Raw genomic sequence first — 24,063 nt, forward strand, 5'->3', positions numbered from 1 at the left:
ACAGTTACAATATTTTTACTCAACAATGCAACCAGAACGTTTAGCAAACAAGGCACTCTCACGCGTTTACCACATTGTACTACGTACAAATCAATACTGTTTATCAAAAATGCAATGTTATTGTCCTAAAACAACAAGAAACTTATACACATCAAATACATCTCACACTTGCCCAAAACTCCCTAGAAATGTTTAGTTAGTAACACTTAAAAGTTCTTAAAGTTAATAAATATCAAGCTCACATTAGAAATATTAGAGAATAGGCCATGACTATTTGATAACGTTAACAGAAAATCTTCTCAACGCAAATCAATAACAGTCATTGAGCAAAATATTTGAAATGGATGATTTATTTATTTAAACTCATAACTACGTTTTGTGCCTTTTACAAATTGATAGGAAATATAATACTTTTTTACCTTACAGTCGAAAGACAACGCACTGCTTTGCGATTTTATGTCATGATATGTCCCATACCTATAAGAAAAGAGAACGACATCCTCTTTATTAATAGAAATACCATAACGAGAAATTTATTATCGTCTCTAGAAAATATCCAACAGGTGTCGCTATATGCAAAGACGATTTTTTTTAACCACACTGTAGATTGTATTGTGGTAAACAACAATTAAATATTCCTTCCTCCAAAAATATCCCTTTGAACACTGGGTGTAAATTCCAGTTAGTATAACAATGGGAATCCGAACACACTGGGGATGAAGAGTCGAGGATAGGAAAACATGAAACACTCTTGAAAATATTATGTACTGCGAAAATACACATTGTTTCAACCTTAACTGGTGCAAATACATCTGTTGTCAAATATTTCTGATCACCAAAGAATGTAAGTGTTGCAAAGGGTCAGAGACGTATAAAGTAAACTTTATTGAACTGAATGTTTTGTAACTTTCGTTAGTGCATGTGAATATACGTGACCTATTACAATATGATCAGTATCAGGGGAGGCACAAATTTGGTTAGAACACGTTAAAAATGAGTTCCGCCCATCAAATCATGGCGCACCCACAGTAGTTGTACCATTTTGATCCTTAAATTAATTTAGAGGATCAATAATTACGCAGATCATGAGGGAAATACATAACATCTAATTGTATATTTTACAAATTCTGCTGTGAAATCGACTTATATGCATGCCGAATAGTTGTCTTACTAAACGAAGCTTGAAAAAACATTAATGACAAATAATACGTGAAAACGTAAATCACTGAATACATCATGGTTTACAAGATCTGTTTATTGTTCACAGCACGTACAGCTAAAATTTTAATACACAACTATCAATCATTTAAATATTTTATCAAGGTGTCATTATAATTCAGTTAACGGCTTCATAAAAGGACAAATACCACAAAAGTATCTTTTCTAGAACTAGTAATTGCTATTTTAAAGTCAGTAAGTTATCCTTTCTCTTTTTAAAAACAGAGACTATAATTTCCTTTGTGAATACGTTTTTTAGACTGCAAATTGATTATTGTACTATTATTTTAGAGTCAAGAAAACATTGGTACTGTTGAAACGTTTATTTAACAATTTATTTAAATTCTGTAAGACAGAACATCTATTCAGTTCGAATCGCATGCTATAAATGAGATCCTTTTAAAACCAATTGCGCTGAATAAGCGAAAATAAAGATGAAAAACAAAAATTAAAGAACCAAGTAGAACTGTATAGAATTATTAGGGAATTCAGGGGCATGCTTTAAGGGAGTCATAATAATAATGATTCTTAAGTCTCACAATTTAAGCCTGGAATCATTCTAGTTAATAAAATTATCAATGGTAGTACTTTTTTGTCTACCAACTTTGTTCATTGGACAAGACTTGTTAAAGGATGCGAGTCAAATACTGTTTATAAACAAAAATAGTAATAGCCAGAATGTCCTGTTGACTTCTGCTTAAAAACTAAGGAAGTTCAACTTGATATGGTAAGGTGTAAGGTTAAAAAGAGACTTGGATTTTAACCCATATATTTTGTTTGTTTATTAAAAATTACGCCCAAAGCGACACAATGAGCTATCTCTGTTCTGCCTACCACGGGTATCGAAACTCGGTTTTTAGCGGCGGGAGTCCGCAGACATACCACTGTGCCACTGATGGGCTAACCAAATGGTAGTTCAACGTGCTATTCGTTTTGATGAGCTTAATGTTGCGGTACTCGGATCACGCATGTGTAGTTAATATCCTATATAATATGTGTCAATGTGTGAATACAGATGTTTGTGTGCGCACGCAAATAATCGATTAAATTCTTGTGAACAATAGTGATATTTATAAAACTAACTTTAAAAAATTACAATAAAGAGATGGAGAGAATAGTTAATTAAGCTCTTAATGACTTTTGCTTCATTTCTCTTTGTCTTCGACAAAAATAATATATTTCAAAACAAATTTAATGCAAGAAGGTAATGAAACAAGTTGTCTAATGAGTAGATTTTCTATTATATTTTCTTCTACTAAAAACTGGAAAAACGAACTATTACATGCAGTAAAGTATTTTTCTATAAATACTGCGAAATTAATTGGTAACAATATTGTAATGTATCATGTTACTCTGAGAAGGAAAAGACATTTTAAAAACACATTGCACATTATATGTCAATAGTGAGAACATAATCTTGTTTTTTGAATTTCTATTAAATTACAAATATTACAACGTATATTTTTTGGCATGCCCCCTTACCTTAATCTCATATGGTGTACGTTAAATACTAAGAAAGATCACAAATAATCTGAAATCGTAATTTTCTTTTTACTAAAACCTCATACTGTAATTTAGTAATTTAGTACAGAACTAAAATGAAATAAAAAACCTTAAAAATTTGATTTTTGTTTTTTTAGTCAAGAAACGTTTCAGAACGGTACCACCTCCACAACTTGCATTTTTCAGACAGTTAAAGATGTTGCAACTGATCCATCCTGTAGGATTCTGTTCTGCTCATAGTAGTCGTCAGGATACTTGGATTAAATCGAACAGATCCAGCAACACTACCATATGGACCTCGAAATCCTTGGTCTCTCTGGTTACAAGAGAGCATTCTTGCAAAGGCCCGCCGGAACTTGACAGACATAGCGTTGTACAGGATGGGATTAATAGCACTGTTGATGAAAATCATTGTTTTACAGAACATCAAGAACCATGGTTCCATATAACGCTGCTTGGCAAGTGAGTTGTAGACCACCAGGACTCTGTATGGCAACCACAGAGTGGCAAAGACTGCAACAATTACAGCAAGCATTTTAACAACCTGTTAAAGAAAAAATACATTTATTAGTAAAATTTAAATACATATTTCAATAATAAACTTGTTTCTTATTTTTCCTAAATATTTAAAGCTACTTAAAATTCAGTTATTTTGAACAACAAAAATACGTTTAGTCTGTAGCTTTAATCTTGTGCATAAAATGTCTTAATTGTGCGTCGCAATTCTCTTGTTAATGTTTTATTGTAAATTATGCGACGCTTTAAATTAATTTTCAAAGCAAGTACTCTAACATGTTAACATCGTCAATAAACTTGTAAAAGAACACCATATTAGTTTCGTATCAGTGCCTAATAATTTATCAGTGTTAATTTGAATTATCACCATGTTTTAATTCTAGTTATATGATTTTTCTAAAGCCTAAGCGACTCGTACTCTATCTTTGTATCTCATAGGGCATATATAGATATCCAAATGCCAAAGATATATACGTATTTTATTCGAATAAAGCTATAATTCACTGTCCTCATCCTTTACAGATATGTCTATTTACTTGTTGATCAGTCTCCCGCTTGTACAGCGGTAAGTCTACGGATTTACAATGTTAAAATCAGGACTTCGATTTCCCTCGGTGGACTCCGCAGATAACCTGATGTGTCTTTGCTATAAGAAAACACACACACACCTTATTTGGTAGCAAAATGTTTGTTTGTTTTTATTTTCCAACGTCATATAACACTAAAACGAACAATAATATGATCTTTCAGTTATTGTATCAAATATAATGCACAATTATTCAACAAAAACTTTATCGTAAGATTCCAGTCTTTTCAATAAATATTAATAGTTATCTTCTGAAAATCTCAGTTAAATTAGCTCAACATCATGGGATCCAAAACTACAAGATCTAACGTACGTTAGTTTAGAAAGTTTTAATTTATCTGTCAAGTTATTCTAAAGAATTGAAACAAATATGTAGCGTACGAGGAAATCCTTGTTAAATTAAAAAGTTTATATAGGAGTGGAATTTTGTGTTTGTTACTATAGTGTATAAACTTTTCCAGAGCAAATATGTAACTTTAAATGGATAAATTAATATTTTTATTTTCTTGATATGTAAAAAATTGGTTTATCTTTTATCAAAAAAGCCGCAATAAAAATTGTTAATCAAATACCTCTATTTTTTAAAGCAAAAACAAGAAATGTTGAGGTGTGAAAAATCAGTAACATCTCTATCAACAGGATAAATCATTTGATGTGATTCTCTGTTGTGCTATCATAGGAAACGTTGAATAAAATGAGTAATCAACGTATTGTAATATGTAGTAAAATATATATCCATACCATGAAAAGTTCATTAGTACCGGTATCATTTACATTCTGAAAATGTATCTTTGAGTTTACGTTCATACAGGTGTCACATCAAAGGCTATAGTACATAACACCTTACAGAGGGTAGTAGGTACTATTTATACAGATTCTAGATGGCGTGTTTGATGTTTCTGATGGTAATCGTATTACCAAACTAATGAAAACGCTCCCACGCCAAGAGGCACACAGATTCTGGTGATGAATTCGGGCTTAATTGGCACAAGAAGATAAAAACAGTAATGCCTTCCTCCTAGAGGGAATGCCATTTCTTTGCAGGTTAATCATATTAAGCTGTTCTCGTTTGGTCTGAACATGTGGTTCATATTTAAAATATTAATTATTTCCTTCCAAGGGTTAGAAATGCAAGTTTAATGTTAATATTTGAAACATAATATTGTAACACTATAAAATATAACTAAACAAATCTCCTAGAGATTATTCTTGAAAATTTATCACAACGTATACGCAACTTACCTATCAACTTTGATAAAATCTCTGCGGACTTGTAGTAATGACAGCCTTCTTCTCTACTAATTGTTAAAACCAGACAGCTTTGTTTTCTTGTAATTGTTAAAGCCAAAGACAGCTTTGTTTTCTACTAATTGTTAAAACCAAACAACTTTGTTCTCTTGTAATTGTTAAAGCCAAAGACAGCCTTGTTCTATACTAACAGTCTTACAGAGTAACCACAATATTATATATTTTACGGCTTAAGCGGTCACATGTTATCAGGTTCTTTTGCATGTGCAAGCATATGGGGTATTCTAATTAAGTAGTCGCAATGATTATATACATTTTCGTCAAAAAAAAGAAAGATAGAAAACATTAAATAAATAATATTGTAACTGTTCGTTATTTATGTACTTTAGTAGGTATTAGAAATACAAATGGTGCAAAATATTATAGACGCTCCATGCTTTTAAATAGTATATTTAACGATTCATTTTCACATTTACTTAGCTGAAACTGTTGATATATGCTTTACTGTAAACCAATTAAAACCCGTAACAAAGAATACATGTTTTACTGTAATGAGACTGTGATTTACTTTAACCCGTTAAAGTCCGTGGCGTGTTATATACTTTATAGTACTACAGCTCTTGTTCTAAGAAAAGTGCATGTTATGTTATTTTGTCAAAACTCATGCCACCCTTCATGGATTAGCGGTGATCATGAAGGCGTGTATTGCTCCAATTTTGAGGTTCGATCCCTGTGGTGAGTAAAGAGTAGAGGGCCCACCATGCAGCTTTGCCTTTAAAAGTAAGCTAATAAAACTACACTTTATGTATCTGTTGATATTTGATTTGAATTTGAACTTCCGTCTTTCTCTTTCACAGAATAGTTTATCCCGTCCATATATTCCTCTTCTTACATATTATGTTAAAATGTTTACTACACCATATATATTTGTGAGAATATTGCTTTTGATGTCGAATTTACTTTCATTGCTTTTATTTGGCATAACATCCGTGTAATAATATCAGACACTAATATTGTTTTCAAAGTTTCACGTAATTTGTCCATTATAATTTGTTTGATTTTTTAAAACAATTTTTGCGGAATTATACAAAGAATTATCTGCCTATACTCGTCTCTATTTTTGATCTAATACATTAGAGGGAAGGAACTTTATCGATAGCACACGCCGTCAACTCTCGAGCTGTCTTTGTCTGACAGATTAACCACTGAGGTTTGACTGCCCATCACCCTTATAGGGCGATACCCATCGCAGTATCAAAGTGCGGAGAGCATTTTAAAAATAGGCCTCGTATTATGAACGAATTCTCTGGCTCATGGTCATTCCGAACATGCTCATTAAAGAGTACGTTCGTCCTGTCTGTTATAGATGTCACATTAGGAACAATAAAAGAGAAATACATCCTCTTATAGATAATAGTGATATCGCGAGCTATGTACAAAAAAGTTTTCACTGCTACACAACTTTCAAAATAAAATATAAATAACTAAGTATTCATTCTTTTTTTGCTTCTTTAAAAACTTACGTGTCTAAACTAAAATTAGATGTAAATAAACAATGTAAATATTGAGCTTGTATTACACTTTTTATATAATTATCTCTTTCGTTAAATACTAAGTAAAAATAAAGAGATTTTATTTGATTACATTGTGTTTGTGCTAGATAAAAATAAAAATATATTTGTAATATTTGTTTCCATCTGCAAGAGCTCACAAATATACATTGTTGCTTTTGTATACATAAACCATTTATTTGCATTTTTTAAATTCTATTATGTCATGAATTTTTCAAAAAAAGACTGTTTTTTATTACTTTCACTGGTTACTGAATTGAATATCTACGTTATTCTTGAAATAAAAAACTAACGTCGTTCATATAGTTTTCGAATTAATGTATAACGTTTCGCTATTTGTGTGTCAAATATATTTTGTAGGACTAACATCAGTGTTGCTAAATGGTTATGTGTTGTTTGTTTGTTGTATGTCAAAGTCACATTGGGCTATCAGCTGTGTCCACCACTGAGGTTCGAAACTTGGATTTTGGAATTGTAAGTGTATAAACTTACCACTTCTCTTGTGTGACCGGCCCGGCATGGCCAGGAGGTTAAGGCGCTTGACTTGTAATTTCAGGGTCGCTGGTCCGAATTCCCGTCACAGCAAAAATGTTCACCCTTTCTGCCGTGGGAGCGTTATAACGTGACTGTCAGTCCGACTACTCGTTGGTAAAAGGGTACCTTAAGAGTTGGCGGTGATAACTAGCTACCTTTCCTGTAGTCTTACACTGGTAAATAAGGGACAGTTACACTGGTAAATATTTAATGGGACAGACCCTCAGATTACGCGCAACCACCTGATAGCCCTCGTGTAATCAAAGGGTATCGAAAACACCCCTATAACATGCACTCGTGTATATGTGTAAACACTATACCATTGTAGCAATTACCAGGTGAATGAATATTTAAAAAAGTTATATGTAATTATGTTCAGTAATTTTGTTTGGCAAAATAACAACGAGTGATCTCTTTTGACCTACTGGAGTTTCTGTGATAAGAACGTCTGGCTAATTGTAGTTAAACACAAAACTACACAGTAGGCTATTGGTGATGTGCCTATAACGGATATCAAATTATATAGTTAGTGTTATTAAACATCAAAATTACAGCTGAGCCAGTAGGAGTTAATAGAAGCGACTAGTGATTAAGGCAAAACGTGTAAAAACTGAAAACAGTTTCATATACTCTTGTTGTTTGAAGTTAAGCACAAGGCTACAGAAATGTCTGTCTGTGCTTTCCCAACCATAGGTATCGAAACCAGGTTTCTAGAGGTAGAAGTCCGGAGACATACCACTGTGCCACTGGGGCCATATACGAACCCCTGATTTTAGCATTGTAAATCCATAGACTTGTCGCTGTACCAGCGGGGGACAAAAGATAAAGTACGAAGGACCCAAAGTCTACATGATTTAAGTCGAGAGATTTACTGGTCTGTTGTCTAATATGTTCAAAACAATTATTTCTTCCTATTTTTTTTATTCTAACTAGAAGTAAATCTCGAAAGATATTAAAGTTTTGACACTTAACTATTTTATTTTTACTTCTGAGATTGATTGATTATCGTTAGATGAGATTCTTATTTTTATCTCATTTCGGAAAAGTCGAAATGTAACATGTTTCATATCTTTCACAAACTCAACTTTAATCATTCGTAAAACCAAATTTTGTTCGTAACAAATAAATGTTCGATAACTGATTTAAAAAGAAAGTGCATAAGTAGGTCTGTAGAAACATTTCTTTTTTTTTTGTAAATTTCAAACTAAATAACTTTATGACTAATATTTGCCTAACACATAATTTGAAACATTAGAACCACATTACTATATAATATATATATGCTGTGTCTTATTGATTTATTTATTTTAATCTATAACTAGAGTAAAACCCAGCTACAAAAACTTATATTCCGCATAAACTTAATTTTTTTTAAAAAAAGCTGTTTTTTTTTCTAAGAATTACTGTTAACTTTGCAAAAAGAATTACAGTAATGATAGTACTGATGGAATCGTTTCTATTGAATGAGCTGTCTTTAAATACGACCTGAACTACCTTACCCACACTAATACTTTGAATTCCGCTGCAAATACATTTTGACTAAATCAAGTTAGCTTTAAAAGGAATAAAAGTTCTATGAGATCTATTGTAGCACTGCGATCGTTTCAGTGGGAAATGCCAAGAGAAATGGTTTTGTCGAAGATTCGGTAAAACGTAATACTCAACTGATTATAGGAAGAAACGTGTACACGGGAAATTAAAGCTGTAAAAGAAAGCCCAAGACGTAGAGGATGGAATAATTTCAAAATAAAAACAGGGGACATCTGAAGAAGTAAACTTGTATGAATGAAGTGATAATCTATAATCCACCTTACGTGGTTAATTTAACTAGAAACGAACGCATCTCTTTCCTTACCCTCACTGGAGATAATGAATCCAATCAGAAATAAAAGGACATCTGAAACAATTCTGAAGGTAATACACCAAAAACTCATCAGATCCGATATACTGTATATTATAAGTTATATCCAGTAATACCAGTTATTTTATGCAGTAAGTAGCAACAAGTTGATCATAAAATTTCTCTGTATTTACTTATTACACGTATTTTCAACTCCATTTCACAGGTAATAATAATACATACATTTTTCGTTTCTATTGAAACCAAAACTGTTTTGATTTGTTAACTATTTTACTTAATACTTAACAAAGGATAACACAGTAATTAAGTGGTTAAGTGTTGGGGCTTAAAACACTAAAAAATATGGTTTGATACCCTCTGTAGACCCAGCACAAAGAATTCATTGTGTAGTTTTGTACTTAAAATCAGATAAATTAAACTTTAAAAAAGAAATATTGCAAAGAAAGAAGCGTATTAAACTAATCAAATTTAACTACCATTTTGTTAGTGAAAATGAAAAGACAATACAAATGAAATTGTCAAGAGTTTTGAAACTTTCCTAAAATTATATTTTTTTCTTGTTTTATTAGTCATTATAGTAATAATGTAATCAGTAACATCTTTGTAACAGAGTTTAAACTAACCTTTTTTCAAGAAAAGACATTCATATCGAAAGATAGATAGCTTTCTGTAACGTTTACGATGGTATATTTTAGGTGTTTAGTTCATATTGAATATCTTCCCTTGTTAAACGAATATATTCCTCATATTACACGTCAGCATTTTTTGCATATCGTAATAACTGTCAGATAAAGTGTTCGTTTATTTTAACGCAAAACCACATTGGGTTATCTGCTGTGTCCACCCATATTTTAACATTGTAAGTCCTTAGGCTTAGCGATGTCCTATCGAGGGGTGTGTGTTTTTTTTTCTTATAGCACAGCCACATCGGGCTATCTGCTGAGTCCACCGAGGTGGATCGAACCCCTGATTTTAGCGTTGTAAATCCGAAGACTAGCGGGAGGCCTCTCGAGGGGAAGCCAAATAAAGCACAGATCCAACGAAATGTAAATATAAAAAAATATTTGAGAAAATCTAAAATAAATTTTGAAAGTTGCGTTTAATTCTAGCAATAATTTTGACCATTACACACATACATATATATTATGCGCTGCCTTTATAAGCACTGCATAAATAGTTCGTTTTGTGTTTTCGAGCAACATGAAGAAGATAACTATTTTTGGATTAAGTGAGTATCTAGCTGTTTTAGAATGAAGCTTAATATTAAAAGAATTGTCCAAAAACTTATCATAAACTTCCTGACAACAGTAACTTTCTTTGTTAAAATCATCATGTTAAATGTTTGGTTTGATTTTCGCGCAAAACTTCTCGAGGGATATCTACTGTAGCCGTCCATAATTTTGCAGTGTTAGGCTAAAGGAAAGGCAGCCAGTCATCACCACCCACCACCAGCTCTTAAGCTACTCTTTTACGAACGAATAGTGGGGTTTGTCGTCACATTATAACGTCCTTACGGCTAAAAGTTGAGCATGTTTGGTGTGATAGTGATTTGAACCTTCGACCCTCAGATTAGGGGGTTGAGTGCCTTAACCACTTGGCCATGCCGGGCAATGTTATTTTCAGTTCTGATGATAGGTTTAATGCGTAAACAATTACATAAAGTAGTGTTTCTTAGTCAAATTTAAAAGATTAACTTCTTCATTTCTTAAAGGGGATCCAAACATTACTGATGTCAACATTTTCTATAAATTTAATAAAATGACCGGTTTCAAAAAAACACGTTATTAAAGGGAAATGGCTATATTTTGTTCTTCTTCTGGGACAAGTACTTCAAACAACAACCGTGAACGCTTTATTACATCTCATAGAAACATTCGTCTTCATTGAATTTAACTTTCACGAACAATGAACTTTCAGTCAAGAACAGAACTAAATAAATAAGATTATATATTTCAACAAACCAACTTATAAACATACTCTAAAATATTTTTTACCAATTTCGTTTGAAAAGCATATAAATGAAGTTATTTATCTAAAGGCAACAACCTATAATTCTATTTTATAAATAGCATTTCCTTTTAGAACCTCTTTTACACTGTTTGTTGTTGTTGTTGTTCTACTTAAGATGAGAAAATACATGACATTCAACTATAAAGAAGTATCACAATATAAACATGAATGTAAATTGTATGAAGTTACAAAAACATTATCAATATCGTTTAATTTTTAGAAATGTGTGTTTTTCTTTTAGCAAAGCCACAAAGGTTATTTGCTCAGTCCACCGAGGGGAATCGAACCCCTGATTTTAGCGTTGTAAATCCGGAGACATACCGCTGTACTAGCGGGGGACGATTTGTAGACACTTAGCCCATTCAATATATTTATTGTTATCACGGTAGATAAACTTCACTTAAATCCTTATATTAGTATGTGTTTTATTTTTGTACTAGATAAATCTTATCTTGAAAAACGTTATACGAAATACTGAAAAAGAATGAAAATCAAAATCAACTTCGTAGACAAGCAATTGATTTCCGAAGTTTCATTATTACCTGACATAACTCAGAACACATTCATATTTTAACAGACATTAACTTTACATAGTTTTCAACAAAAAACCAATTTTTAATAGACAAGAATTTCAAAACACTAATATTTTCACAGGGAAATCATTTTAAGAAAATAAAATAATATTGATGAGAATAGAAATTTTCAAATTCAGTTACTAGGTGCCTTTTTTTTGGCTTAGTACGTAAACAAGAAAGGCGTGATAATTATTTACCTTCTTACCATTATCAACTACTAGTAACTTCATTACTGTGGTATAAATCCCCTGATTTTAGGTAAGACATCAAAAAAGAATTATTATAATGAACTAACAGGATGTTAATTATTGTAATATGGTTCCCTGATTCTAGTAAAGGCATCTAAATAGAATCACTTTCATGAATTACTACGAAATTAATTATGCAATATCGATCCACTGTTTGTAAGAAGACATTAAAATGTGCGTTGGTGTTTTTTCGTATAGCAAAGCCACATCGGGCTATCTGCTGAGCCCAGTGAGTGGAATCGAGCCCCTGACTTTAGCGTTGTAAATCCATAAACTTACCGCTGTACCACTCTCATGAACTACTAGAAGGTCATTTAGCATAATGCCAGTATCAGCCTTTTGCCTCTAATTAAGACACCAAAATGAAGCTGAGTTTATCTACTATAATAGCAAAAATATTTCAAGCCATAATGAGTCCACAATGATTCGTTTGTTTAGAATTTTGCGCAAAGCTACACGAAGGCTATCTCTACTAGCCGTCCCTAATTTAGCAGTGTAAAACTAGAGGGAAAGCAGCTAGACATCACCATCCACCGCCAACTTTTGGTCTACTCTTTTACCAACGAATAGTGGGATTTACCGTCACATTATAACGCCCCTACGGCTTAAAGGGCGATCATGTTTGGTGTGACGGGGATTCGAACCCGCGATCCTCAAATAATCCACAATGTAATGTGTCTTAACTTATCGAAATAAACATTTAATTAAAAACAACCATCCGCCTATGAGTCCAATGAACCAAACTGTTTAAATATTACATTACTCACTTTGTCACGTTATAAGAAAATATCAATCTTATAAAACTGATAATTAATCACTGTACAACGTAGAAATAACAACAAAGTTTTGTTTAAGTAAGAGTTTTAAAAGACAAACCTGAAGCATAGATTTTTCAATTCCAAGCTTTTAAACACTTTTATGCTTTGGTGGGTTTAAGTTTGCTACGTAACTCGTTATAAATAGCTTTCTAAGTTTATCATATTCCAATAGCAATACCAGTAAGAGTAACAATTTTTGAAATAGAAGCCATCCTTATGTTTACTAAAGCCATTAAGCCAAATAAAACGATGTGTTGAGTGAAGTTCTCAAAATAATTCTTTACATAAGATTTTAATAGTCATTTTTTTTAGTGTTCGGCGATGGATCTTTTGCAAATGATAATCAAAAATGGGACCTGAAAAGAATGTCTCCAGCTAAGAAAAATAAATAAAACTTTCTTATTCTGGGAAGCAATAAGTAGATTCACCAGCCAAGGAAACTGATTAATGAAATTGATTAGGAGGCAAATGAGTGCAGATTATTTTGTCTTCGTTTAATGGTTTCTGGCCTTGAACAATTGCAAAGAACCATATATAAGTACTATGAAAATTGAACTTGCGTTGATTGTGACAGCGACAAATCCTAATTAGTTTCTGACAAACTAAAGTCCTTAAGCAACATCATTGTAGAATCTTTTAATGAGTTCAACTTGATCATGAATTCTCTTGTCTCTAATGCCAACAGTGATTGAGGTACACTTAGATGTCATACAGTAAAACTTATTTCATTTTATATATTCTTAAGCAAATCATGTTTCAAGAAAAAAAAAGAATTATATTAAAGAAAAGATAATGAATTTTAATTGATGTAAATCAATTCTTATTTTTTAATTACATCTGTACACATTTTGGAAGTTTTAACAGTCTACGAACTAGCAAAAAGTTAAAATCAACTTTTATGTGTTTGTGTTAAGGATTTACTTTATTCCGCCGAAAGTGAAACACAAAAGAGAATGTGTGACGTAAAGGCCTTATAAAATTTTTAATTGACTGTTCCTTCTGTTATGGACTGCGATTTCGCCTATACAAGGCTCATTAGCACAACTCGGGTGAGCAAATCAGAGAAATACGGTTAGGCTTCTTATAATAGTGAAATGTATATAAGTTCATGGGGTTTTGAATCCATTTTACTTCTTTTTACAGTAACTTAACTTGATTTAAGTAAGTGAATTATGTTATAGATTACGCCTAATTCATTACTTGATATTATACAGCGAACCAACTGTTTAATTATTATATAACATGTGTTAAGGATTTATTTTCTTTTGCATCAAACGTCACAGGTTCTCTTTTCAATTTCACTTTTGGGGATAAAAGACATCTTTGAAACACATATATAATAATTAAACAATTGTTACGCTGTATAAATATCAAATAACAAATTAGGTGCAATGTATGTTACTCATATACCTAAATCAATTTAGGTTACTGTGTGATGGCTTAAAAAGAGACTCAAATGCTATGGGCAATAAATAATTTTGTTCCAACCACAATGAAGTATTCCTGTATATAAATATAGAATTATTTTTTGACAAAATATATGTGTAATTATATCCCCGAGCTAAATTTAAAAAGATTTTATGATTTCGATAGTGTATTTACAAAAACATTATTTTAATTCTATTTTGTGACCTCTGACCGTTTTATCCCAAATTATAAATTTCTTTTGTATTTCTTAATGCAAGTGTTCTACTATTAATTTGCGGAAAAATTTATGTACATAAATTAACTTATGGCTCACTATAAAATCAGTCAAAATTGAACTAAAATGTTTATTACGGTACACATTCTCAAAAAATACTTATAGAAGCATAATTACTGCCCAAGGTTAGTTTAAAAAAAATTATATAACATATGTAACAGTATAAAGATTTGGTGAGTTTTTTTTTTCATAAATACAAAGCGAAGCAATAGTCTATATGTGCTCTATCTATCCCGGATATCGAAACCCCTATTTATAGCATTATAAGCCTCCAGACTTACCGCTAAGCCAGAGAGGGCTTTCCATTGTGATTTTTGTCTGAAACAGTTTGTTTACAATTCATTTATTCGTTTGCTATCAAAGCGAAAAGCTTTATCTCATAATGTTAAAACTCCGATTTTAAAGTCGTAAAGCATTAAGCTTATCACTAAACTAGTAGCAAATTAACTCATAATGTATATGTAAGTATAAATAAAGCATATGTGAAGATATTTATAAATATATTAAAAAGTATTTAACCTTTTTTAGAAGCTCTGTAGAAATGGCTAAGAAATTTATATTGACTTTAAACAAGATAGGTAAAAATTTAGAATAACAAACCCATTGAGAAACATGTTATATTTATGCGCAACATTTTACTTAATAAGATATTACAGGATACTACTTCTTATCATAATGTTAACGTCGAACATTATCTGTTAAAAAGTATTCGAAATGGAATAAAAACTGCAAAACATATAGGTGTCAATAAGATTGAAAAACAATGCAGTACACATTTACTAGTAAATATTTGTTTGTTTTGAATTTCGCGCAAAGCAACTCGAGGACTATCTGCGCTAACCGTCCCTAATTTAGCAGTGTAAGACAAAAGGGAAAGCAGCTAGTCATCACCACCCATCGCCAATTCTTGAGCTTCTTTTGTTTACCAACGAATAGTGGGATTGACCTTAACATTATAACGCCCCAAAGGGCGAGCATGTTTGGTGTGATGAGGATTCGAATCTGCGACCCTCGCATTACGAGTCGAGTGTCTTATCCACCAAATATCAGTTGGGGAAAAATCAAAATTTATAGATCGACTCAATTATTATTGATAATTACGCTCACTTGTTAATCTGAACTAATAACGGCTATAAATGTTTACCGTAATTAACACGATATTTGAATAAATAATTACTCCATGAATTTGTTTTATGAACAAATTGCAAAGATGTATAATTAAAGCGAAATATTTAAAATATTTTAAATATTTCATGAATAAGATAAAATCGTATTATATTAACAAAACAATGATCTAATTTCCTCGTCTTGACATCTAAGCCTAGGATACGCTTTCTACCTTTCATCTTTTCTGGGTCCGTCATGGTCAGATGGTTGGGGCGCTTAACTCGTAAACTGAAGGTCACATGTCACATCCCTGTCACATTAAACATACTCAGTCTTTTAGTCGTGGGAGCGTTATAATGTTACGGTTAATCACACTATTAGTTAATAAAAGAGTAACACAAGAGGTGGCGATGGGTGATATTAACTAGCTGCTAAATTAGGAACGACTAGAGCAGTTAGCCTTTGCGTAGCTTTACGTGAAAATTCAAAACAAACAAACAAACATCTGCTATAAAGGCAGACCAGAAATTTATAGGATTCTGGTATAAGCTGTCCTCATTTGAATGCTTTGCGACAATACAGGAGGCAACCAATCAGCAACATCTGTTAACCGAATACCGGGATTGGCAGTTACAATGTTTCCAATACTGGCGTATATTCAATAACATATCTGGGCTCGAATCTTGGATCCTGAGATCTGCAGCTCGGCATGTTATTCACTAGAGTGACTAGACCATGCCCAGTTGCATCTGAGGCTTCCTGAACATAGTATTTATTTTAATGTTATCGGAGTTTTACTGTTAAAAGAGGGTAACAATCTCGAGATACACTATGATATACGGAGATGAACATAAAAATATCTTCTGAGAAATAGCTCCTTATAAAGTAGCGAAGTAAAAAATGTTTACTCATGCAAAACGTGTTTCAAAAGGCAAAATTAAACTAGGAAAACAAATGAATCAACGTATATGACAAATCTGACCTTCCCTTTGAAATAATTAGTAATGGAATTAGCATGTAAATACAACAAGAAAAAATACAGGCTTTTAATTCTTCGTCTCACAAGTTACATTTACTGGGATAAATGTATTAAGTCTGAAGTGTTCTTTTACTTTTTTACTGCAGTGAAATTTGTAGTCTCATTTTAAAAAGATGTGTCTCTTCACACTTCCAAAATGTTATCAGTTCCAGATTTCAGATAACTAAGGAAGTATTAAAACATCGTTCGTTTTGTTTTTTATTCTATATCTCAAAGAAATTAGCACAGCAGGGTTTTTTATCTATAAACATGGGAGTGAAAGAGTTAAATGTTATAACATTTAACTTAATATCTTCTAATGAACTGGTGTTTCAAACGCTTTCATAACTAAAAGTTCGGACTATGTTCAAAGTGTTATCTCGGCTCGAAACGCAAGCTATTAGCTACACTACTGTGCAAAATTGTTAGGGTAAAGTCAAAAATTAGATTTCATTCTACTTTCAAAAAACAGCGGAAGGTAAATTACAGATGAAACATCAAAAGTTTATTAACCTTCATATTTAGTTCAACAGAAACTCAGTGGAAGTTCTTGGGTTCAGCAAACTGTTCATACTTTGTGCATCTCTTCTTTTGCTTTAATAACTGCAGACAATCTTTAAGGCACTGTTTAAACATATTTAATCAATGTGTCCTTTGAGGTTTTATTCCAAATGTTCCTAATAGGTTCCTATAAAGTAATTTTTTATTTGATAAGTTTTTGATTTATCAAATTCCAGATCTGCTCAATTGGGTTGAGATTTGGACTCTGTGGGGGGCCATTGCATCATTTTAATGACTCCAGCATCTTATTTTCTAGCTAAGTACTTTCTGTATACGTTGGATGAGTATTTGAAATTATTATCGTCTTGGTAGGAGAATCCTTTGCCAATAATACACAAACTATTGAGTTTGCCATAATGGATCAGTATCTGATGGTACTTACGCAGATCCATTATTCCATCTATTTTGCAAATATCTTCTGTCTTCTCAGCAGGAAACCACCACAAAACCATCACAGTAGGTGCTATGCATTAAGGTATCTTTTACCTTTTTTCTGCTGGAAGTACAACCTACGCTTTGAGACAAACATGAATAACTCAAACGTGGACTCATCCATCCATAACACCCTTTTCCAATCATCATCACTGCAGTTTTTGAAAGTTTTGGCAAATTTCAGTCTCTTACCAATATTTAGAGATCAAAGTGAAGGTCTCTTAGCTGCTACACGACCAAATATTCCATTCTAATAGAGCCTTTTTGTTACTGTAGACCTGGACAGATCTTTGTTATTTGATTCATGATCGTTTATCTCGTGCTTGAGATAAGTGGTGGTGTTCCTTTTGCCTCACAGCCTACATAAACAAAGATACTTAACATCACTATCACTAAATTTAAGTATTTTGCCTCTTCCTTTCCTATTTTTAAATTTACAGGCTTTGTATTTGACAGTGTGTGGGGAGCATTTAAAGTTAGCAGCAATTTTCGGAAGTTTCAACCAGCATCACAGAAAGCGTTTATGTGTACATTCTGCTCTACTGAGAATTCTCTACGCTTTTGGGGCTGTAGCGTGGCATCAAAACTTAAAATATAGCGTTAAACACTATTTTAATAAAGGTTTATTTGTGGAGTGCTGTTAGATTGATTTTTTCTAGCATACACTGGTACCATAAACTGGCTCCTTGCTAGCTTCTTAGTTGTAGTTAAGTTCCTAGTGTAGTTAAGATAACATGACAGTTACTTCAGACCATACATTTGGTCAGTGTGTTCATTCAAGCAGAACCCTTACGAAATGTCCTTGAGAAATCTAAAAAAACATAAGTATTGTCACCCTGGCTCATTCATTTGTCAACAAGGATCAGTGATCCATTACCACATTGTTAAAAGTTACATTCTGTAATGGCACAGAAAAAATTAACCCGAGAAAATAAAAAGATCATCAAAATATTCTTTTGTCCAAACACTTTTGCATCGCACTGTATGGGGTATATCGAAGTACCATAGGTGTAAACCTTTAGGGATAAGAATAAGACCAGTTTCAGTTAAATAAATCTATCCAACATTGGTAATACCATGACAAAAATGTAACGCTAATAGTCACTTTATTCCATTCAAGAACTATTGTTTCAAGACGTTTCACAAACTTGGATACTACACATAAGCAAATATTTAATTTTATAACCTGGTTTTCTTTCTTCATACGACATCTTAATGTAGTCTACAGTAAGAGTTACTTATGCCCGGATAAAAAATATAATGTATATAATTATTCCAGAATAATGTATTTCTTCAGTGGTGTCCTGTGACGAACAAAACTCTTGATAACGATAAAAAAATTAAAAAGTGTAATTTGTTGGTTTTCGAATTCCGTGCAAAGCTACACGAGGGCTATCTGTACTAGCCGTCCCAAATTTAGCAGTGTAAGAGTAGAAAAAAAAGACAGCTATTCATCACCATCCACCGCCACCTCTTGGTCTACACTTTTACCAACACGTAGTTGGATAGACCATCACATTATAACACTCCCACCTCTGAAAGAGCGAGCATGTTTGATGTGACGAGGATTCGAATCCGTGATCTTTAGATTACAAGTCGAGAGCCTTTACCACCTGGCCATGCCAGGTCAAGTGTAATTTATTCATTTATTTGTTTCTTAGAAAACGTCATTTGATTAAATTCATCTAATCTTTCATGATTATTTTGCTTGAAGTAAAGGTATCTTAGCATGTATGAAAGTTAAAATATCGTATACTGAATAATATGGTTCTTAGGAAGTAGAAGGTGGAAATTCTGTTTTCAAAATAATGTAGTAAGCTAGGAATCTTATCGTTTTTTATTTTTATCCTATTTTCCTCCGAACGTTAGAAGTAAGACCTACTCACTTAAATACTTTTTGAAGAATCCGCAAGCGATTACGGCCCTATGTTCCTAGATGGAATCTAATGGTGGTAACTAACTAACCATCTAATATTAATTACTACTTAAATCTTTCTTGAGGAAAGCTACTTGTATAATTTTATACTGACTATGCTGTGCGACTGTTGACGTTTTTCTAGTTTCTCTTTGTTACTATAACTAAAATACTTTGTCGAATACTTAATTTTTAAAGTAAACCAATTTTAACCTATCGTTTAACATTTTGTGTATTTCAATTATTCTAATTGTAATAAATGCAATTTACACGAATCTTGACAGGATACTTTATCTTTCTGTCATTAACATTATTAACACGTGCCATATCTATCATATTATTAGTTTTCACAATGGTATTTAAATTAAATTGTTCTGTATTGTATTTAAAATGATCACATTAATAATTGAAACATTGTACGTATTTCAACATTCAAAAATTTCTAACTATCTACTGTAAGCTGTAATTAAATTCCAATATTACTTTTCGGTTGAAAAACCCTTCCTTTTTAAATCAGTCTAGTCCCGGCATGGCCAGGTGGTTAAGGCACTCGACTTGTAATCTTAGGGTCGCGGGTTTGAATCCCCGTCGCACTAAACATGCTTGCTCTTTTAGCTGTTAGGGCGTTATAATGTGACGTTCAATCCAACTTTTCGTTAGTAAAAGAGTAGCCAAAGAGATGGCGGTGGGTGGTGATGACTAACTGCCTTCCCTCTAGTGTTACACTGCCAAATTAGAGACGGCTAGCGCAGATAGCCGTCGTGTATCTTTGAGCGAAATTCAAAAACAAACAAACAAATCACTTTAACAATGTTTATTTCTGTGTTTCAACAATGAATCATTCAAGCATTTCAAATGCTGTAAGTATGAAACTAATGACTCTATTGCATTAACAATTCTATAATTTTCAAAATGTGTCAATTGTTTTTGTCTTTATATAAAAGCGAGAAATATAAGCACATTATAAGTTTAACATTATACAAATCATATTATAAGTGGACACAATCTGATGAGGAACTGTTAAACTTCCTTTCGACGTTTCCATTAGCTTGTATCGTGTAATTAAAACATATATAGCAAATCGAGTTTTGCCTGTCAGTAAACTTACTTGTTACTTAAGTTCTCAAAAGCACAATAATTTTTTACGCACTTTAATATCAATAAAACTTACTTTCTCCAACTAAACTTGTCTTTACTTATATTGTTATTAAAATTACTCGTAACATTCTATGAAATATTCATTGAACATTTTTATCGTTAATGTTTAAGAAAGACAGGTTGAACACGATTTTCTAACGCATAAAACTACAATTTTTGTGTTTCAGAAAGTGTGATTGCCTGAAAAAGTAAAATTTAATTCATGAAATACTCTTAGATTGCCGTGTTTGTGTGATCTTTAAGAGCTAGATTGGCCAATATTTTGAGTATACACTGCTGGCCAAAATCTTAAGGCCTATAAAAATAAAGAAAAAATATGCATTTTGCGTTGTTAAACTCAATCATTTATTTGAGTAGAGCTTCAAAAGATCAAAATAAGAAAAGGGAAAATAAAAATAAAAAAACGTTTTTAGCATTTAATAGAGAAAATGTGAACACTATGAAATCTGCCTAAATACTAGCTGGTCAAAAGTTCAAGACAGTATCCAAAAGAAGTCCTAAACAGGCTAAGAAATACCCAACAAGAGGTTTCAGTAGTGAGTAGCACGGCCGTCATTGGGAATAACTTCAAACATTCGCTTTGGCATGGTCGATATAAGCGTTTGCAGAAAGCTGGATGGAATGTTATTCCAAGTGATGAAAAAGGCTTTATGAAGATCATGCACTGTTTGGAATTGACGTCCATTTCTTTCTATAGACTTCTCTTGCCATCCACCCCCTAATATTTCAATGGGGTTTAGATCGAGCGAACACGCTGGATGATCCAAAAGAATCACGTAATTCGGCATAAAAAAGTCCTTTGTCCTTGGGGCAGTGTGAATTCAAGCGTTGTTCTGCTGAAAGGTCCAGTCATTTCCACACAAGCGAGGGTCTTCAGTCAATAAGAACACTCTCTTCAACGTACCAGTGTAGCCAGCTGCTGTTTGACGCCCCTTTATAACCTGAAGCTCTATTGTTCCATGGAAGGAGAAAGCACCCCAGATCATGATGGAAGCTCCTGCACTGTGTCGTGTAGGAAGTGTCTCCGGTGGGATATCCTTATCGTGCTATTAACGTTGGAAGCCATCTGGACCATCCAGTTTAAATTTTTCCCATCAGAGAACAAAACCTTCTTCCACTTTTCTACGTCCCATGTTTGATGCTTCTAAACAAGATTTAACCGAGTTGTTTTGTGGTGTGGAAGGAGACGTGGCCTTTGAAGACGTTTACGGTTTTTAAAGCCTTTCTCTAGTAGATGCCGTCTTATTGTTCTTGAGTTGCATTCTGCGTCCGTTAGGGTCTTAATCTGGTTCGACGATCTGCTGGTGTCTGGCCAAACAACCCGTCAAATCCTCCTGCTCAACACTGGCAAAATTTTCTTAAGCCGACAACTTGAAATTCTCGCTCCGTATCCCTTAGAGTCTTTTAAAAAATTTGGAACAGCAGTTTTACTACGCCCAATCTCACCAGCGATGGCACGCTGAGAGAGACCTTGCTTTTGCAGCTCGACAATTCTGCCACGTTCAAACTCTGTCAACTGTTTAGCTTTTGCCATGTTGTTACCCAATGTAACAGAGGAGATGTCAGTGGAAGGTGTTGACAACGCTAATGCTTGAACACAAATGACTAAATTTTGTTACGTGTTTACCTATTAACGCTTCGTTTCAGTATGGTCTTAAACTTTTGACCGGCTAGCATTTAGACTAATTTTACAGTGTTCACATTTTCCGTATTAAATGCTAAAAATGTTTTTTATTTTTATTTTCCTTTTCTTATTTTCGTCTTTCAAAGCTCTACTCAAATAAGTGGTTGAGTGTAACAACGCAAAATGCGTTTTATTTCTTTATGTTCATTGGTCTTAAGATTTTGGCCAACAGTGTATATTTCATTAGTTTCATGCCATCAAACGTTCAGCATATTTATAATCTACGTCTTTTACTACTTTTCCTATTTCTTTATAAGAAATGAATGACTTGAAAATGTATCTTTCTCTGAAATTAATTACTCACGTTATAAAAAACGCCAATGGACATCTTTCTTAAAACTTTGGAGTTCTGACATTCTTTTGATTAAAATTACTTATTAGAATTGTCAAACAACATCTGCATATTGCATTGGTGTCATTGGTTCCAAAAATATAATATCCTAATATATAGTTTCTAAAGTATTTTAGTAATCATGTATGATCGATGTGATGTCACTGCTAAAGATAATATTATATAGTGACATTTAATACTCTTATTTCTAACTACAACTTTAAAGGAGTTATAATCATCTTGTTTATGGCTCATGATGCTTATTTTGCTAAAGGTACCTTTCAAAATTGGTTATATTAACTTCTAGAATATAATACACTTTACCTGTATTCTGGCGTTCATGCTATGGGTTCGTTTAGAGACCGTAGCTTGACTGAAGCCATTCTCTGGATTCTTGGGAATCTGGTTAGAGAAAAGGATTCTTGCAATTAAACTGTAAAGTATACAGGACAAGAGAAGAGGTAAGATATAGAAAATAATAAGGTCAGCAAAGAAATATCCCAGATAATGTTTTCTTGACAATGCAAAAGTGCACGTTTCTTTATTGCTGTATCCTTTGTAAAAGATGGATTTAATCTTGGTGAGAAAGAGCCAAGGAGAGCAATAAATACAAGCAAACACCCAGACCCCGATGATGATTTTCTTAGCTCTACTGACGGTACAAACCATCTGGGCTCTCATCGGGTGACATATAGCTATATATCTTTCAACTGTAAAAGCTGTGATCGACAGGGATGAGGCGTTGATTCCTAAATACTGGAGAAAGATGAAGATTGCACATCCTGCTCTTCCCCAGATCCATTCGTCGCCAAGCAAAAAATATGATAAAATCTCGTTGGGGACCGAAGCTATCAGAACCATGAGGTCAGCAATGGAAAGACTAACCAGATAGCAGTTGGTCGGAGAATGCATACTTCGAGTTCTGAGTACGACCAGTACCACCATAATATTACCTAAAGCTCCTGTTATGAAGATAAAGCCTTGAAATACGGTTCCAATTATACGATAATACATAGAATAGAATGAAGGATCTGGTAGCTCGCCATAAGTCTCATTTGTTGTATTTGCGGTAATGTTTGTTAAATATAGTATGTATTTGTCATTCAATTCATTTTTGTTGTCACGCTCGTGCTCTGTATCCAGTAAAGACGATAATGTAGAAGCCATTTATTTATTTTTAACTTCTTATTTTATTATCTTGCTCAATTCATAAAGCAATTTGTTAAATAATGCTAGTGTGTTAAACGTATTAACCTTAAAATATTAGCATCTACCAAATACCGTACAAGGACATATAGAAAATATTTCAATATATCAGATCTTCTGAAAACTTCACGTTTTGTGTTTTACTCTCTAAGCTGTTATATCTAACATTACTTCACTACGACTTCTATTGTACGTTCTTTCTCTATTGAAAGATTCGGTCGCTGTTGGTGGCTGAAGAGATCTGTGATCACTGCAGTATGA

At 32.9% G+C, this 24,063-nt stretch overlaps 1 protein-coding gene across 1 annotated transcript; it reads right to left on the reverse strand.

Annotated features, from left to right (window-relative positions):
* Positions 1-24,063, reverse strand: LOC143232171 (thyrotropin-releasing hormone receptor-like). Its single transcript, XM_076467278.1, has 2 exons — positions 22,921-24,063; positions 1-3,265 (listed from the first exon to the last, which is right to left on the reverse strand). Exons 1-2 carry the CDS (start codon positions 23,761-23,763, stop codon positions 2,912-2,914), a joined length of 1,197 nt encoding a protein of 398 aa, XP_076323393.1. The 5' UTR covers positions 23,764-24,063; the 3' UTR covers positions 1-2,911.

Source organism: Tachypleus tridentatus, chromosome 11 (genome assembly GCF_004210375.1).
Source record: "Tachypleus tridentatus isolate NWPU-2018 chromosome 11, ASM421037v1, whole genome shotgun sequence".
NCBI lineage: Eukaryota > Metazoa > Arthropoda > Merostomata > Xiphosura > Limulidae > Tachypleus > Tachypleus tridentatus.

Coding starts and splice junctions, on each gene's coding strand:
- LOC143232171 (XM_076467278.1), bottom strand. CDS start 23,763: ATGGCTTCTACATTATCGTCTTTACTGGATACAGAGCACGAGCGTGAC. Junction 3,266..22,920: donor GCATGAACGCCAGAATACAG/GTAAAGTGTATT, acceptor TTTCTTTAACAG/GTTGTTAAAATGCTTGCTGT.